The 19,316-nt window shown below is 43.8% G+C and overlaps 1 protein-coding gene across 1 annotated transcript in view; it reads right to left on the bottom strand.

Annotated features, from left to right (window-relative positions):
* nf2a (NF2, moesin-ezrin-radixin like (MERLIN) tumor suppressor a) overlaps positions 1-18,944 on the bottom strand; it is a 120,979-nt gene extending 102,035 nt beyond the window's left edge. The window contains exon 1 of the mRNA XM_060907454.1: positions 18,128-18,944. Coding sequence (XP_060763437.1) covers positions 18,128-18,241 — 114 coding nt within the window. The 5' untranslated portion in view covers positions 18,242-18,944. The remainder of the gene's footprint in view (positions 1-18,127) is intronic.
* Between the last annotated feature and the right edge of the window lie 372 nt (positions 18,945-19,316).

Below are 19,316 nucleotides of genomic sequence, written 5' to 3'. Positions count from 1 at the left end.
CTAAACAACTGCAAATTCCAAGATCAGTTCAAACAATTGTATCCAAGTTATTGTGAGGTGTAGTCACTTTGCCAAGCCACTTTGCTTCAAGAAAACCCAAGCTGTCACCCTCAGCCGAAAGGAAATTGGTTTGGATGGTCAGGAACAACCTGGGAACCACCATGGCACAGCCCTGCCATGAACTGGAAGCTGATGGATCACTGTCTACAATTCAGATCACCATGGACTAAGAGGCTGCTATCCAAGAAATAACCCCCTGCTACAAAATTGACACCTTCAAGCTTAACTAACGTTTGAAGCTGACCACACGGACAAAGAAAAAGCCTTCTGGAGGAAAGCTGTATGGTCAGATGAGACAAAGATTGAGTTGTTTGGCCAAAATGACCACTATGTACAGAGGGACACTGTACCAGCTGGTGGTGGTGGTAGGATCATCATGCTCTGGGGCTGTTTTGCTGCCAGTGGAACTGGTTCATTGCACAAAGTGGATGGAATAATGAAGGAGGAGGACTACCTCAGAATCCTTCAGCATAAACCATCAGAAACTTGAACACGACTTGGGACTTACAACAGGACAGTGAACCCAAACACGCATCAGAGCTGGTTGTGGAGGATAAAGCAGGCGAACATTAAGCTTAAAACAAGTCCTGACTTCAACCCTACTGAAAATATATGGACCGTGCTTATAAGTCGAGTCCATGCCAAGAAAAAAAAAATTTAATTGAACTCTACCAATTCTACCATGAAGAGTCGTGAAATATCCAACCAGAATTCTGCCAGAAGCTTGTTCATGGTAAACAAAAATGTTTGGTCAAGGTGAATCTTGCAAAGAGACATTTCACCCAAATATTAGGTGTGTTGTGTGTATAGTTTTGACCTTGTGTTGATTTCAGAAAACCCAAAGAAAATGAAAACTTGTGCACCAAATTCTAGTGGGTTCTCCAGAAAAAGAACAGTTCAGAGAAATTACTGAAAGCCCAAATATTGCCATGACCTTCATATCCAAGACGACATTCATGTCACTGTATGTAAACTTCTGACCTCAACTATAGTTGAATATACTGGAAATGGATGAATGTTGAATTTTAAAGATGTTCCGATTGAAACCAAATTGTTGCGTTTTTACTGCTACAAGTTTATAGCCCACTGACATACTGAATGCAAATACTGACTGCACTCATTTTCATGTTTCAGCGTTAAATGATATCGACCAAAAAGTTGGAAATGGATTGAAATGGAATCAAATGAAATGAAACGGACGGGAAATGAGCCTCATCGCTGTTTTACAGATCCCCGATGAACCAGCGTTCAAAACTACTTCAATAAACCAATCGTTCTTCCGTGCAGATTTCATAGTTGCCCTTTTTAAATGGATGCTCAGTGATCATTTGGCCCTTGATGATCTAGAAATTTAGCGATGTGGCCCTCAGTGAAAATGAGTTTGACAACCCTGAGGAAGGGCAACTACGTTCTCTCTCTCTCTCTCTCTCTCACACACACGCACTCAGAGACGGACAGACACACTACAAAAAATTAAAATCTTAGGAAGTTTATTTGTCTATTTTCAAGTCAAAACATCTCGCCACCCTTATTATAAGACATAATTGCCCAACAAGCAAAACCTCATTTAGCTAGAAAGGCTAGTTTTTAGACAGTCCATCTTGAAAATCTTGTACAGACAAAATGTCTTGAAAAAGTCTTATTTGGAGCACCTTTGAAAATAAAACAAGTTTTTTTTTAAAACAAGTAAGTACATTTTGGACATTTGTCAAATGCAGTTCACCTTCTCATCTCATCTCATTATCTCTAGCCGCTTTATCCTGTTCTACAGGGTCGCAGGCAAGCTGGAGCCTATCCCAGCTGACTACGGGCGAAAGGCGGGGTACACCCTGGACAAGTCGCCAGGTCATCACAGGGCTGACACATAGGCCAAGTTTACATTAGACCGTATCGGTCTCATTTTCTTCGCGGATGCACTGTCCGTTTACATTAAACCGCCTGGAAACGCCGGGAAACGGGAATCCGCCAGGGTCCACGTATTCAATCCAGATCGTGTCAGCTCCGGTGCTGTGTAAACATTGAGAATACGCGGATACGCTGTGCTGAGCTCTAGCTGGCGTCGTCATTGGACAACGTCACTGTGACATCCACCTTCCTGATTCGCTGGCGTTGGTCATGTGACGCGACTGCTGAAAAACGGCGCGGACTTCCGCCTTGTATCACCTTTCATTAAAGAGTATAAAAGTATGAAAATACTGCAAATACTGATGCAAATACTGCCCATTGTGTAGTTATGATGGTCTTTAGGCTTGCCATCCTTCCACTTGCAAATGGTAAGTGACTTGCGCACAGCGGCTCAGTCCCGAATCACTGCTCGTGCGCTTCACTCACATGCTCTATGAGCTGCGCAGGGCCGGAGAGCGCACCCTCCAGAGGGCACTCGCTGTTCAGGGCGGAGTGATTTGGAGCGCAGCCGCTGAGGAGGAAGCGCTGAGCCGCACTGACACATTTCAACTTGCGTGCCGAATTAGTCATGTGATTAGCGTATCCGTGTATTGGCGTTGCTGTGTGCATGCGAATCGTTTTTAAAACCGTTAATCTGATGATCCGCTGATACGGTCTAATGTAAACCCCACCGTAGACACAGACAACCATTCACACCTACGGTCAATTTAGAGTCACCAGTTAACCTAACCTGCATGTCTTTGGACTGTGGGGGAAACCGGAGCACCCGGAGGAAACCCACGCGGACACTGGGAGAACATGCAAACTCCGCACAGAAAGGCCCTCGTTGGCCACGGGGCTCGAACCCGGACCTTCTTGCTGTGAGGCGACAGCGCTAACCACTACACCACCGTGCCGCCCTGCAGTTCATCTTGTTTCAAGAACAAAAAAAACAAAGTATGCTTGTTTTGGGAATAAATGAACTTTACTGAAATCTTTGAATCTTTCATTACAATTCAACTCCACCTTACATATCCTAAGGCCCACTTTACACGGGGACGGTCTGAAACAAAAACGCAAAAGTCCGTTTTCGTTCTCTCTTTTTTCCGCATCTACACGACCGTTTTCAAGGAGGAAATCTGCGTCTATACGGTGACGCATAAATGTGTGGAATTCAATTGGATGTGCATGCCAGGCGGCTAGGCGGTGCTGTGAAAGACCTCCGCTATGTCTGCACGCATGCGCAACGTCTTCCGTCTTGTCTGATCTGCACCGCGAAAACTTTGACTACTCTGGCTATGGTAAGTAAGAAAGTAAGTAAAAAAGTAAGAGCGTACTATACCCGCCTCTGTTCATTAACGGTATATGTGCAGATTCGGTATAGATGCTCGAAGGACTCCTGGACGTTTATTAAAGCTGCCAGAGCAACTTGAAGGTCCGTTGGATCGATGTAATCAGACATGCTCTTACTTTTTTACTTACTTTCTTACTTCCCGGGCTGGCATGTACAGTATATGACATATGTATGACGTAAACGCGTACCCGACGTGAGCAGATCCGAGCAGAGTTTCGCGTATTGGGTAGTTTAGACGGATATGCAACGGGGGCTGTTTTTAACTTATCCACTCTGGAAGGCGTTTTCAATTTTTTCCGTTTTTCAGCCTCGGAAACGCAGTCCCCGTGTAGACGAAAGGCACTTCCGATAAAATATTTAGTCGTTTTTAACCCGACAGCGCCCTCGTGTAAACGGGCCCTAAGTTTACTGCGACTGTTTTCTCAGTCATTCAGAGCGAGGTCCTTCTAGATGCTGTACAGACTCTGGACCAGACAAGTGCCTTCAAAAAGGCTATGAGTGAGTGGAGGGCGTTTTAGTGAGGTCTTTTTGGAATGCTGTGAGTTAAGTTCAGTGGTTTTTTTTGGTTGGTTGGTTGTTTTTTTGTGCCTGATCTTGTAAACCCCTCGTACACATGAATAGTCAGTGCCCCCAAAATGCACTGTTGCTTTGGCGTTGTGTAAGCACTGTAAGTCAAAATGCGTAGACTTTTTTTTTTTTTGGTGCCTGAGGTCCTGGGGAAGTGGAATCTTAAGAGATGTTTTAATGTTTGAATGTTGAAATGGGAAAAAAAAAATAAAAATAAACTTGTTGCAATGCTACACGTGTCGTCAACTTGATTCAAGATAGTCTCTGGTCTCATATCTAGAGTATTTTACTAATTACAGGTCACAAAAGGAGAATCTTTTAAGCTAGCAATGCTTAGTTGTAGAATTTAACAATCCTAATATTAGTATATTTATCTTAAAAGGGGAACAGAGGGCAATATATAGAGTAAATATAACAATAAAACACACATTAACGAACCTTATTCAAGACTTACAAAAGTTTTTTGTTCTAAGGTTGGAAAGTTATAGTGTTTTGAAAGTAGCTCGAGCAAACTATTTCCGCAGTGTGAACAGCCCGCCATGATATTAATTTTATCCAATCAGAATGCACGTTCATTTTCTCTGCGTAACACTCATGACGTATGTATGTGCCCAGCTGTGTTGGCTCATTGAGGTTGGGAATAGCACGTGTGAAATACCCGTTTCTGCTTCTTGCGACGATTTCGCAAGTCCACGGGTGGCGCCTATCTCATTGCAGCAAATAAATTCTGCTGGACTCGTGAGCAACTCCATGTTACATTTTCCGCACGAGCACCACGCCGTGTCACCTGCACGCAGACGCTCTGCCCCACGCTCGCCACGCCCATGGTCAGCATCAGTCTCATCCTCGCCGTCATCCGAGCTTTCTTCTCTTATTTCATCACCGGAGTCGAGAGTACCTCTCCTAGGTTCAAACTGGTACCCTTCTAAGCCATAGCCTGTTTGCAGTGTGTCTTGCGGGATCTCTTCGTATGATTCGACAGAGCTGTCGCTTTCACTTGATGCGCCCGACGCCATGATTACACGCTTATCTCCTCTATTTCGGAGAGTTCCGCTAGTGCAGTGGGTAGCGCTGACGTCACGGTCTTTTAAAAATGGCGACTCTTGTGCAGTTTAGCGTATAAAGTATTATATTTACAATTACCAAGATATTTCATTGTTTTCTAGTATATAAATTTGATAGAATACTTAAGAATACATTACTTTGTCACATCAGCAACCGTATATATTATATTTTGTACCCCTTTAAATTCAGTTTTTACTGCTAAGACTTTGTCATGAATTTAAGTGAAATACCCTTAAAATGAAATAAATAAAAATGACTTGAATGGCTAAATGTAAGAAGTACGATCAGGGCTCGAAATTAACTTTTTTTCTTTGTGTCCCCCAGTGGTCCCGAATTCTGTGTTGTATTGTCCCGAATGGAAGCAATAGTGTCCCCATTTTTTTCCTCTCTGAAATAACCAGTGGTTAATATTATCATATGAAGGGGGGCGTCGTGGCTCAGGTGGATAAGGCGCCATACCATAAATCCGGGGACCCGGGTTCGATTCCGACCCCAGGTCATGTCCCGATCCCTCCCCGTCTCTCTCTCCCGCTCATTTCCTGTCTCTACACTGTCCTATCCAATAAAGGTGAAAAAGCCCAAAAAATATCTTTAAAAAATATATATTATAATAGTAACTTCATATGATATTTGTAACTATGCGATTTTGAACCCTTTATATCATTTTTACAATAAGTCACAAGACACAAGCGACACATGTCCTATACATCATCTACTTCAAAATTACAGTTATTGCATTTTCAGTTTATTAAACTTTGGCGATCTCACTGTATGAATAGATACCCGTTTATTTAAAGGGGCCAACTAGCTCATTCAGAAAATGTTTCAACTCCCTACATCTGCAGTACATTTTAGTTGAAAATAAGACCCCTTTTATGTTCATTTCATCTACTTATACCTTGAATATCTGTTGGCATTTATAAGGCCAACTTGTAATTTTCACCATTACCGTTATCCATTTTTATGAACTTTCCGTTATCCATTACCGTTATCCATTTTATGAACTTTCGCTGCCGAAACGTGGGTGCAAATGTTAGCAACATCAGCATAGTGCCAGCAGGTCCGAGCCTAGTTGTGCTGCTGACTGACTAAACTTTCTGAACTAGAAAGACACCAAGAAAACTCACTTATTCTGTTGAACGGTATCTTCCGTCAATATCATCCACATCATTCCTGTTGTATTTTATAACGTGTCTAACAGTGTTCATTAAGTTCATTCAGTTGCTAGCGTTGCCTGCAGACCAGGCGATGACACTTTGGATCCTGAAGGTCCCGGAGACGTTATGTCTGGGCTTTCAGTTTCTTCCCCGCGGTCGGTCCGCTTCAACCACTTCAGTATTTTTGTTCTGGCAAGAGTCGGCGCAGCGTGTGCGCTAGCAATTCCATTCCAAGTCCATATAACGCGGACTCCGGCCGAAGATTCTAGAACAGAATGCGCTGCTCTGTAGCCTACGGATGCAGGTGCATCGAAAGTGTAGCTACTATGTATTTTTCGCTGTTAACGTTTTAAAATTAAAATTGACAAATTAGGTGAATGTCTACGTATGTGTTACGGCTTTGTAAATAATATTAATGTAGAACTTTTTTTCTAGCTACACTGATATGTTGCAGCGGCCTAACCCAATCAGATCTACCAGATCGCAACAGAAAAATTTACTATTAAAACCAGTTGTTAAAACAAAGTGTGGTGAAGCAGCTTTTAGCTACTATGCAGTACATCTATGGAACCAACTGCCAGAGGACATTAAAAATGCTCCTGCTGTTGGCAGCTTCAAATCTAGGTTAAAGACCAAGCTGTTTTCAGATGCTTTCTGTTAAATAATTAATATTTTTTACATTTTTTATAATCTTTACTTTCTCTGCATGTTTTAAATTTACTTTAATTTTATTCTATTTTATTCCGCTGGTTTCTTTTTCTTCTTTTTGGCATTTTATTATTTTATTTCTACTATTGTTTAATTCTTATTATTTTCTTTTAATTCTTTTAATTAATTGTTTTAGATTAAAAATAAAATTATTTTATGTAATTTTATTTCTCTATTGTTTACTGTTTTTGTTTTTGCTTCTGTAAAGCACATTGAACTGCCATTGTGTATGAAATGTGCTATATAAATAAACTTGCCTTGCCTTGCCTAGATCTATTTTTTTCCATTGTCCCGGGATTGTCCCAGATATGATAATTTTGTGTCCCGATGACATTTTTTATGGTCCCCGGGACGTCGGGACACCGTTAGTTTCGAGCGCCGAGTACGATCTTGTTATAAGAACTATTTTGATTATTTTGAGTTAATCAGATCCCGCATAATAAGTTCCCCAATCTTATTTTGGAATTATTTCATCTAAAAACAGGTTAGACTTTTCATCTTACTTTAAGAAATCTTACCAAGTCAAATTTGACTAGTTCCATTGGCAGATTTTTTTCACCTGATTCAAGCAAATATGCTTCGTTTTAATCTTTTATTTCTTATTTTTGAAAGGCCGTTTTTTTGCAGTGCAGAGAGAGACAACACACACGATATCTGCCATCGTTCACGCCTGGGGGCCGCCCTACAACGCCAGCAAAACTTGCCAGCTTTCCGAAAACTTGCGATTCTTACATTTGTAGTGAACATTTTAGTTCTACAGAGGTGTGATCTAGCCCAATGTGCTAACGTCAGATAGTTCGCTCAAGGTAGATGCCACAGAAATCACCTCCAACATATCAAACACACACACACACACACACACCTCTTACCTCAACATCAGACTCACACTGGTTTGAACATTTTGGCTTCATTTTATATTCTAGAAAAGAAACTAGGAGCAATAATCTGGAAACAGATATTTCTCCAACCTCTATTTTCCTTTCTCCAGACCTGGAAATGCCTCAAATCTAATTCGATACTGCGTAGGAACCCTGTATTTTGTCAGAAAACAACACTGAATAGAAATTCGAACAAGAACGCAATACCTCATGGTCCTCTGAGAAACAGAAACTCCCTGAGCAGAACTATTCTCAACAGCAACGATTGATCAACGAGAGCTGCAGCGGATAAGTTTACTTCGCCTCATGAAAGTTTAAAGCGGCTGCTTTAAAGGAAATAAGGCTCTAACGGTATAACTGTATGGAAAACCTTAGTGTGAGGTGGATTAGAGCAAGTCTGTGACTCCCAGATGAAGAGTGTGTGCGTGTCTACAATGTGTTGGTATTAAAGTCTTTATTTTAATTATCTCTCACACACACACACACACACCGATCAGTCATAGCATCGTGACCACTGACAGGTAAAAAAGTGAATAACGTTGATAATCTCATTACAGTGGCACCTGTCAAGCGGTGGGACACATCAGGCAGCAAGCTGTGGGTGGTAAAAGAGAGCAACTGGACTTGCTTGAAGACGTTTCACCTCTCATCCGAAAGGCTTCTTCAGTTCTGTCTGACTGGTAGGGAGCATCAGGTATTTATCCTCTCATGGATGAAAAGCTCATCTAAAGGCCTCTGCATGCTCTTGCGACAAGGCTTTCGCAGATAGCTTTTCGCAGACAGCTTTTCGCAGACAGTTGTAATTTATCGTTGAGCGGGGAGTAATAGGCGTGCGCGATGTTATTCACCGCCACAACGCAAGGGGGCGCGAAGTCGCGAAATCGCTAGGAGTAGTTGGTGGGTGTGGTTAGTGGAGTGTTTATCCTCCGGTTACTTATAATGACTAGAACTGGAGTCGTATAGATGTCCGTACTTCCTCACTTCCTCGATCAACCGCTTTTCGTGCTGCTCCATCTTCGCTCGTGTTTTTAAAAATGGCGGTCGTGAAAACAAAACAAACCGGGAAAGTAGGGAAGCGGAAGTGCGTGTACAGCGGATGTAGAGTGGACCAATCGGAGCCCTCTTGTCTGCGACGCTGTCTGCGAGGCTTCTGCGGTGGTCACAATTTTTGGGAGGTGCGCGCAGAGCGTCTGCGAAGGAGGGGGGGCTTCGCAGACGCCTTCTGTGACGCCATCTGCGAGGACTGGGTTGTCAGCATAAATTGGCCTTAAAGGAACAGTCCACCGTACTGCCATAATGAAATATGCTCTTATCTGAATTGAGACGAGCTGCTCCGTACCTCTCCGAGCTTTGCGCGACCTCCCAGTCAGTCAGACGCAGTCAGACGCGCTGTCACTCCTGTTAGCAATGTAGCTAGGCTCAGTATGGCCAATGGTATTTTTTGGGGCTGTAGTTAGATGCGATCAAACTCTTCTGCGTTTTTCCTGTTTACATAGGTTTATATGACCAGTGATATGAAACAAGTTCAGTTACACAAATTGAAACGTGGCGATTTTCTATGCTATGGAAAGTCCGCACTATAATGACAGGCGTACTAACACCTTCTGCACGCTTCGGCAGCGCATTGATATCTGAGCTCCGTATCAATGCGCTGCCGAAGCACGCAGAAGGTGTTAGTACGCCTGTCATTATAGTGCGGACTTTCCACAGCATAGAAAATCACCACGTTTCAATTTGTGTAACTGAACTTGTTTCATATCACTGCTCATATAAACCTATGTAAACAGGAAAAACGCGGAAGAGTTTGATCGCATCTAACTACAGCCCCAAAAAATACCATTGGCCATACTGAGCCTAGCTACATTGCTAACAGGAGCGACAGCGCGTCTGACTGCGTCTGACTGACTGGGAGGTCGCGCAAAGCTCGGAGAGGTACGGAGCAGCTCGTCTCAATTCAGATAAGAGCATATTTCATTATGGAAGTACGGTGGACTGTTCCTTTAAGGTGTCATTTTGTCATCCTGTTGGTGTGGGTCACTGGGGGCTGGATGTGAACGGCCTCGAGAGTCGTTAGGATGATCAATGGAATGCTGATTCTCTCTGTCCTCCTGTGAGTCACTGAAAACAGCTGGGTTTTGGTGTGCATTCAGTTGTTTGGGAAGTGCGCCAAGGACTGCATTGTAGGTGACTGATAAACGATGTCTTAGACCCCCACCTCTGTTCAGTGATGGCCGTTCCAGGTTGACAAAAATGGCTTCTTTAACTCCTCGCTCATACCAACGATCCTCTCTGGCTAAAATGCGTACGTTGCAATCCTGAAGAGTGTCCTTTGTTGTTGAGATGAAGGTAGACAGCAGAGTCCTGGCCTGTGGAGCTGGCTCTCCCGTGTTGAGCCATGCGCCTGTGAAGCGGTTGTTTTGTCTCCCCAATATACGTCTGTGCATTCCTCACTGCACTGAATGGCATACACTACGGCTACATCCACACGACAACGGCAACGAGATGTTATTTAAAAATATATCGCGTCCAAATGGGCAACAATCAGTAAAATATCAGGTCCATATGGCAACGCAACGCTTGCTGAAAACGATGCAATACACATGCCACACCTCTAGGGGCGCTGTAAGACGGTCCCTTCGGAGACACCAGAACAATAGAAGAAGTAAGGACGCATGCGCATAAACTATTATGCGCGAGACTTCATATTAGCCACAAAGTCAGAAAAATCTGTTCGTAAAATTACATTATAATGACCAAATACAATGAAAAGTATTTTTCCAGTCTCACCTGTGAAAGGTAATCCCATGTGATCTCGTTTGGACGGCAAACCTGTTGGTACAGTTAAACGCAGCTAATCTTTATTCTCCGCTTTGACCTATCCAATATGGCGGCGAGGATGACGTATGATTCTATGCGGAAGGCGGCGTCTTTAATGGTCCGGAATAAATTGAATGATACACGTTGATGGAATAATTTGTTGTTTCTCACCTGTGAAAGGTAATCCCATGTGATCTCGTTTGGACGGTAAACCTGTTGGTACAGTTAAACGCAGCTAATCTTTATTCTCCGCTTTGACCTATCCAATATGGCGGCGAGGATGACGTATGATTCTACGCGGAAGGCGGCGTCTTTAATGGTCCGGAATAAATTGAATGCTACGTTGATGGATTAATTTGCTCCTCTACGCCCTTTTTGAGGAATGTATTGTCGGACTTAAACCAACATCTGAAGAGGTGAGATCGCTCCTTTTTTTCCCCTATTTTTGCTGGCGGGATTGACTCTGCCCTAAGGGCAGAGACTCTCTCTCTCTCTCTCTCTCTCACTTTGCACCATTACACAATAAATATTCACAGTGAAAATATTTTGTAAGCGCGTTTCATGAACCAAGTTATAGGATTTGTTGACAACTCGCATCGCATCGCAATGAGAAGATCATTGGCACTACTGGTGTTAAGAATCAGACCATTTCATAAATGAATATTTTGCTGTAGAGCTGCAGTGTTTGTACAATTGCATGTTTTTGCTTCACTATTACTGTCACTATTCTGCTTCTTGCATTACTACTGTGAACTAACACTGAACATAATCTCATCTCATCTCATTATCTCTAGCCGCTTTATCCTTCTACAGGGTCGCAGGCGAGCTGGAGCCTATCCCAGCTGACTACGGGCGAAAGGCGGGGTTCACCCTGGACAAGTCGCCAGGTCATCACAGGGCTGACACATAGACACAGACAACCATTCACACTCACATTCACACCTACGCTCAATTTAGAGTCACCAGTTAACCTAACCTGCATGTCTTTGGACTGTGGGGGAAACCGGAGCACCCGGAGGAAACCCACGCGGACACGGGGAGAACATGCAAACTCCACACAGAAAGGCCCTCGCCGGCCCCGGGGCTCGAACCCAGGACCTTCTTGCTGTGAGGCGACAGCACTAACCACTACACCACCATGCCGCCCACTGAACATAATAATAATAATAATAATAATATCCAAGCTCGTGTTTCACTCTCACTAGTGCTCTGTAAGGCTTTTTCCTGGTGATATTCGTTACACTTCTACCCGGCGTGAAGCACTCACAGTCATGTGGTTGTGACGTCATCGTAAACAAATCCGTTCTACTCATCCAGACGACTTCACAACGGCAACGTTGCCAGATCTTTCCACTCTGGAACCCGTTCTCAAAAAGATTGCGTTTTGGGCACCCAAAACGCCGGTGCCGTGTGGACGCCAGGCCTAAACGATAAGCAATTGTATCGGAGTCACCTGAATCCGTTGCCGTGTGGACAGGGCCTATGTTGTCCTGTTTGTGTCTGGCTATTCTGTCCTTAGGGTGGACCAGTTTCTGCTTCAGGGTGTTACTGGGTCTGAAATGTACCAGAATGTTGTGTTTGTACCGTAGAAGATCCTCCTGAGTTTCTCAGATAGACCAGAAATGTAGGGAATGACAATGTTCTTGCGTTTGTTCCTGTTATCCTCCTTGTCCGTTATGTTCCTTTTTCTGCTCTTGAACAAAGCCCAGTTGGGATACCCGCAGTTCTGAAGTGCTTTCTTGATGTGATTCTGCTCCTTCTCTTTTCCCTCTACCTACCAAAAGTGGTCCAAGGATCCAAAGGACAACCGGTGAACCGGCGACAGGGTCATGAGTGTCGAAGGCACACTGATTCACACAGGACACGAAGGCAAGTCCATATGGTCCAATCCCACAGAAGAGCTCCTGGAGCGCAAACTGCCGAGAAAGTTAAAGTGACACAGGTCGATGTACTTAAAAGACGAACAGTACCCTGTGGAGCTCGAATAACCCCTCGGTACTTGAATCACACGCTGTACTGCCCGCTGCCTCATGCCTGTGAAGGAGAACGAGCTGGAAAAACACCGCACTCTAATATTTACACTTAGGTACGGAAACGGCCGAAGTTTATCCTCATTATAATGAGCGAGGTCGCAACAAACACGGCGGAACCGGCAGTCTCTGAAACAAACAACGTCAGATACCGCCCCGCGTGTATTAGGAAATAAAATGCACTGAAACAAGATGATGCGTACCAGCTATGCGGATGAGGATCAGCTCAGACAATTCCGAAAGGGGTGCGGATTAAATGATTCCCGAACCCGCACATCGACCCGCGTCACTTCAATGCTGACGCCTTTCTGTTTTAGCCAGCGTTAACTTTTTGAAATTCGCTCAGATCCTTACGCTTGCTCGGTTTTTTTCTGCTTCCAACACGAGAGTTGACTGTTCTCTTGCCGAATATAAGACCGCGGATTAGTTTGGGTGGTAATAAAAGTCCGCTTGAACACATCAGCCTGCCGTTGATTCATTTTCTAGAACAGTGTATGCTGAAATGTTTTATTATTTACATTTCAGATAAGCGATTATTTATTTATACGTTTCTGACTTGTGGCTTAACGTTTGAGATATCAACACACACTCACGTGCACATATGGCCCTTTTCCACTACCCTTTTTCAGCTCACTTCAGCCCGACACGGCTCGCGTTTCGACTATCTCAAAACAGCACGACTCAGCTCGCTTCAGCCCTGCTTAGCCCCCAAAACTCGCACGGTTTTGGAGTGGGGCTGAAGCGAGCCAAACCGAGCTGAGTGAGGCTGGGGGCGTGAGCAGACACTCCCCTGTGCACTGATTGGTGAGGAGGAGTGTCCTCACATGCCCACACACGCCCCGCGAGCACGCTGGGATCTGTAAACACCGTAAACCCGGAAGAAGAAGAATTACGAATTATGAGAATTTCTGAAGCCTTATGCGCCTCGCCTCATCTATACGCTCTTGCCAGTATCTGTCCGCGTTGTCGGTGACAACAAGCCACAGCACCAAGACCAGCAACACTAACGACTCCATGTCCTCCATGTTTATTGTTTACTATCCGGGTCGTGAGACTACCGCTTAAAAGATCACTGATGTCACTGTTTGCGCCGCTTAACGACATCACGTGACGTCCACCCACTTTCGCTAACTCCACCCAATGTGTCCACCCACTTCCAGCCAGCACGGTTCAGCGCGTTTGTAGTCGAAATGCAACTCCAACAGCCCCGCTCAGCTCGACTCAGCACGGCACGGCTCAGCCCGACTCAGCCGCGTTTGTAGTGGAAAAGCGGCATTAGAGGCTCTGGTGAAGCAAATGCACGCTCCAGCAGAAAGAAATAATAACATTTTAAACTAGAAAAGCACTCGGAGAGCGCAGACCTCCGCCAAGAATCCTTTTAAAAAATCCGGGATCCAGAAGGTGATCCGGATCACCGGCAAAATTTAATGGATTGTTACTTGTGCCCCATCACACCTCTGGGAAAAATTTCAGAGCAATCCGTTCATAACTTTTTCCATAATGTTGCTAACAAACAAACAAACAAACCAACCAACGCTACCGAAAACATAACCTCCTTGGCGGAGGTAAAAATAAAAAATTTTTTAAAAATCATCATCATCTTTCCTTTTCCGGTTGAGAGCATGTACGCCATGCGCTTTTTGGCTGCCGCTTCTCACCAGAGCTTTTTAGTTTTCCTCCCCCCCCCTTTGTTTTTTTCTTTTTTGTGTTTGATGATTGTTTTTGGTTTGAGTGTTTTGTCTGCCGGTTGTGGTGTAGCTCCAGACCCAGTTTTGTCGTCGGTTTCCTTCAGGCCTTGGTGCGCCGTGGGTGATGCCTGTGCTCCTCGTTATGGCCTGCAGTGAGCTGCTCGTTGCTCTTTTAACATCGGGGTTATCCAGCGCTCTGGGCGGTGGTGCTTCTGTGCTTGGCACGGTGTTCTGAGTGATGTTGCTCGGTGGCATCGCGGCAGTGTGGGATTTATCTTCGTACACCTGGTGGGACTGTGGTAGATACGCCATTGGAGTTACATCCTGACCCTCTTTTAGTGGACTCACTCTCACTTACTCTCTCTCTCTCCCCCCCCCCAATTGTAAAGCGACCTTGGGTGTGAGAAAGGCGCTATATAAATTGAATCGATCATCATCATCATCGTCATCTTTGCCAACCAATGGCGCACACGCAGTTTCTCACTCTCGCTGGAATTAAAATGCCATCGCACTACTACAGCCTGCGTCACTAAACAAACGCTTCCTGCAAAGCCTGGTGTTCACGTTTGGGAAATCACAGCACACATACAAACTCTGTACAGAACCGCACCGACTTGAGTCATTTATTTTCTCTGGTTTCAGGCCAGAGCTCCTCTCTCTCTCTCTCTCTCCTCTCCAGTCTCCACACGATCGCCTTAATCATGGCCCTGCGGCTGCTCTTAGCTCAGCAGATGTTTCCATCATCCTGGAACATCAGAATAAATTCTAACTCAGGCCCGGGTTCAACCTGGTGTGAAAAACATAGATTATGGAAGAGGATGTGTAAAGGTGATAAACGCAGCTACATTACGTTCTCGCTGGTAACCAAACTGACGATAAACATCAAAGCTCGAGTGTGTGGAGTGGTAAAGAGAACAAAGGGAGCTTTACTCAAAGACATGCTGCCACCTAGTGGTGCACTTTAGAACATGCAGAGTGGACTGGAGAGCCATTTCACAATCATTCATTCATCCATCCATCCATCCATCCATCCATCCATCCATCCATCTTCAGGAAGCACTTGGCTGGGAAAACTGGGCATGAGGCAGGAATACACCATCCAACACACACACACACGCGCTTTGGTGCAAATTAGATTGAGAGAGAGAGAGAGAGAGAGAGAGAGAGAGAATATTCAGGAACTGATGGATCTGATATTGGAGGAAAAATGTCATCCAATCCTAGAACAAATGGAAAAGAATTGAATTATATTTGGAAAAGAAAGGTTGTTTGTTTTTTAATTTAGACATGGAGTATATTTGTTAAAATCTTTTTTTTTTTTGGTCTCGATTTAGGAGTCTTCGTTCGATCTGGGCAATCCGCCATGTTTGCTGTGGCTCCGCGGTCGTGACCTCTGACCTGCGCATGACCTCACCTCATGCGACGTTTCCAAACTGGCTGCCGAGCGAGCGGTTTGTAAACAGACCAACACGTAGTTAGGACGCCCCACGTGCATTAGGAAATAAAGTGTACTGAAACAAGATGATGCTCGCCAGCTATGCGGATGAGGATCAGCTCAAAGAATTCAGAAAGGGGTGCGGATTAAATGATTCCTGAACCCGCACATCGACCCGCGTCACTTCAATGCTGACGCCTTTCTGTTTTAGCCAGCGTTAACTTTTTGAAATTCGCTCAGATCCTTACGCTTGCTCGGTTTTTTTCTGCTTCCAACACGTCGACTTCGAGAGTTGACTGTTCTCTTGCTGAATATAAAACCGCGGATTAGTTTGGGTGGTAATAAAAGCCCGCTTGAACACATCAGCCTGCCGTTGATTCATTTTCTAGAACAGCGTATGCTGAAATGTTTTATTATTTACATTTCAGATAAGCGATTATTTATTTAGACATTTCTGACTTGTGGCTTAACGTTTGAGATATCAACACATCGACCTGTGTCACTTTAAATATCCACGCATGTGATGGAGCTAGTTTTATTTTCCTCTTTTTACCGTATTGCACTGTTTTCTTCATATCTTCCAGGTTATTTTTACAGGTAAGGCCAAAAAAAAAAAAAATCACTTATTGCACCTTTAACCTTCATCCTACCAAGTGGGGTCCATCTGGACCCCGCACCTATATGTTTGTTTGCCATTTTAAAAATATGTGACATACTGCCTCACCGTTTTATGAATTTGTCGGAATTTATGTCTTAATTAAAACACTAAAGCGCCGGAAGATCAGCTTTTTGCATTGTGAAGGTATAATTAATTTGTTACTGGGGTCCAACCGGACCCCAGAGTAAAGTTTATCTGTCTTTCATTTTATAATTGAATAGCACACTGAAAGTTAACTTCTTTTATTTCTTTTATGTTCCATAATGAAACTACCAAGGCATTCCTTCTTGGGGTCCGTGTGGACCCCACTGCTGCAATAAGCACAGGCTGCAAAACAAAAGCCCTAAATTATTTTACAATTACTTTTTTGTTTTAAATTCTGTAAGAAAAGACCTGGGGCGGCACGGTGGTGTAGTGGTTAGTGCTGTCGCCTCACAGCAAGAAGGTCCGGGTTCGAACCCCGGGTCCGGCGAGGGCCTTTCTGTGCGGAGTTTGCATGTTCTCCCCGTGTCCGCATGGGTTTCCTCCGGGTGCTCCAGTTTCCCCCACAGTCCAAAGACATGCAGGTTAGGTTAACTGGTGACTCTAAATTGAGCGTAGGTGTGAATGTGAGTGTGAATGGTTGTCTGTGTCTATGTGTCAGCCCTGTGATGACCTGGCGACTTGTCCAGGGTGTACCCCGCCTTTCGCCCGTAGTCAGCTGGGATAGGCTCCAGCTTGCCTGCGACCCTGTAGAAGGATAAAGCGGCTAGAGGAGATGAGATGAGAAGAAAAGACCTAAATTGTAATCCAGAATGTTTTACAGCTGCATGAGCTGCAAAAATCATGTATATAATGCCAATTTTTTTTTTGTGGCGCTATAATTTGCTACATGTATGCTAGTTATTGCAATATTATTGCAATGTTATTGCATTTATAATACATCATTGATATTCAGCCATACTGGATTTTGTTCTTCAATAAAGTTATGTCTGTTTGCTGCATTGAATTGGTTCTTACTGCATTGATTTCAAGGTATTCCCTCCTGGGGTCCATACGGACCCCGCCTGGTAGTTTGTGTATGTAAAATTGGCTGGTAGGATGAAGGTTAAGTGTGTTCTTTATGCCTTGGGCCCTTTAGTGTATTGCTGTTATTAATACAAGATGTTCTGAACAAAACTTATCTGGTGATTTTGTCTTTATAAGCTTTAATTTTAAAGAAAAGTATTGGGGTCCAAACGGACCCCACATGGTAAGATTAAGGTGTAAAATAGCATGGTAGGATGAGGGTTAAGTGTAAGCTAAAACAAGTAGACCCACAATATACTGACACACGCAACACACACAGTCGCCATCCACCAAGACTACGATTTACATCCACAAGACAATCAATCAATCAATCAATCAATCAATCAGTGGCACTGAAAATACCATGACACACTGGGAAAGAGACTTACGGGTCATAAATCGACCAGAAAAACCATCAAACACCAAGAAATAGCGATGCACTGCTTTCGCTGCTTTTAAATAAAGATCTTAATGACTTTTATTTAACATCTATTTATTAAAAAAAAAAATCCAGGACGATGTTTCGAAAGAGAACTAAAATCTCATCCCAGATGTTTGTATAAAGTATCAGATCTGTGCATGCCTACTCCTAACACCTCTTTGCATGCTTTATTTCTCTTCTCGTCCATTCAGACTCGTCATAAAGAATGTGTGGGAAAATGTCCAGTCCCGTACCGTAGCATGGTGTAGGATATGATGCATCGACATCATCATCACCATGAAGTACAGTCGTAAGGAGCAGGATTGTTCATCTCCATCATCCACGTCCATATACTCACCTCACAGCTGAACTCCAGGTCTGCATCCATCGTCACGATCCTGACCCTGAAGGTCTTGGGTTGTTTCCTCCTCAAGGAACTGAGGCTCATTTTTAATCCGAGCATATTTGCCATTTTCTAATCTTCCACTAATCACCGGCGAATGAGATAAAGCACTTTTAGATCATGCACAAATTAATCTGACAGGCAGGGGAAGAAGAAGAAGAGCATCTTTTCTGAGCTGATTATCAGTCAGCATGCACATGTCCTGAGGTATTGATATACTTTGTGTTGTTAATTATAGAGATCTTAAGAGTCAGCAGGATAACATGTTAGTGTATATATATATTTTTTTCTAATACTTTATAAAACTACATCATTTGCAGGAGGTGTCCTAATGATCAAGCTGACACAAACACACCTGGCCCCCTATTATTACATGCTTTACTCAACTACACAACAAATACTTTTCAAAATCAGCATTTACTCTGCAAAACGATTAGTCTACCAACCAGAGATTGTCAGTCATGCCCATTAAATTCCACTTAATGTCCATATTTTGTCTAAAATCTCTCTTTCACACTGGATGTGTTTCAATCCCAGTCCAGCTAAACTCCACTGCTGTTATGTATCGTTCCACTTGTTGCTAGCACCATGAACTATTCCTACTAAAAAAAGCACATAATTCACAAATAAATACGACTATTTTCATTAAACATCACCTCATACAAAATCACAGAACTCGAATTAACTAATAACCCAACAATCTGCCAAGAGAAGTGGAACATCCAAAATAAACATGAACACAAACAGGTTCACTTCCTCATGCCAGACATGTGTACCACCTGGTTGCATTTGTATACATCAACATTGCGCTGCTGTTGCGCAGTCTAATAGACAGTAAGTGTGGTTGTACTTATGCGCATCAACATCCCGTAGCTGAAGCGCAATTAACGCGTGGAACATAAAGGCTTAAAGGGCTGATGACACGAACATGACTCTATCTCATCTCATCTCATTATCTGTAGCCGCTTTATCCTTCTACAGGGTCGCAGGCAAGCTGGAGCCTATCCCAGCTGACTATGGGCGAAAGGCGGGGTACACCCTGGACAAGTCGCCAGGTCATCACAGGGCTGACACATAGACACAGACAACCATTCACACTCACATTCACACCTACGGTCAATTTAGAGTCACCAGGTAACCTAAC

The sequence above is a fragment of the Neoarius graeffei genome, chromosome 24 (genome assembly GCF_027579695.1).
Source record: "Neoarius graeffei isolate fNeoGra1 chromosome 24, fNeoGra1.pri, whole genome shotgun sequence".
Taxonomy (NCBI): Eukaryota; Metazoa; Chordata; class Actinopteri; order Siluriformes; family Ariidae; genus Neoarius; species Neoarius graeffei.
The sequence above is the reverse complement of the archived record's forward strand: the minus strand, read 5'-3'. Positions and strand labels throughout refer to the sequence as shown.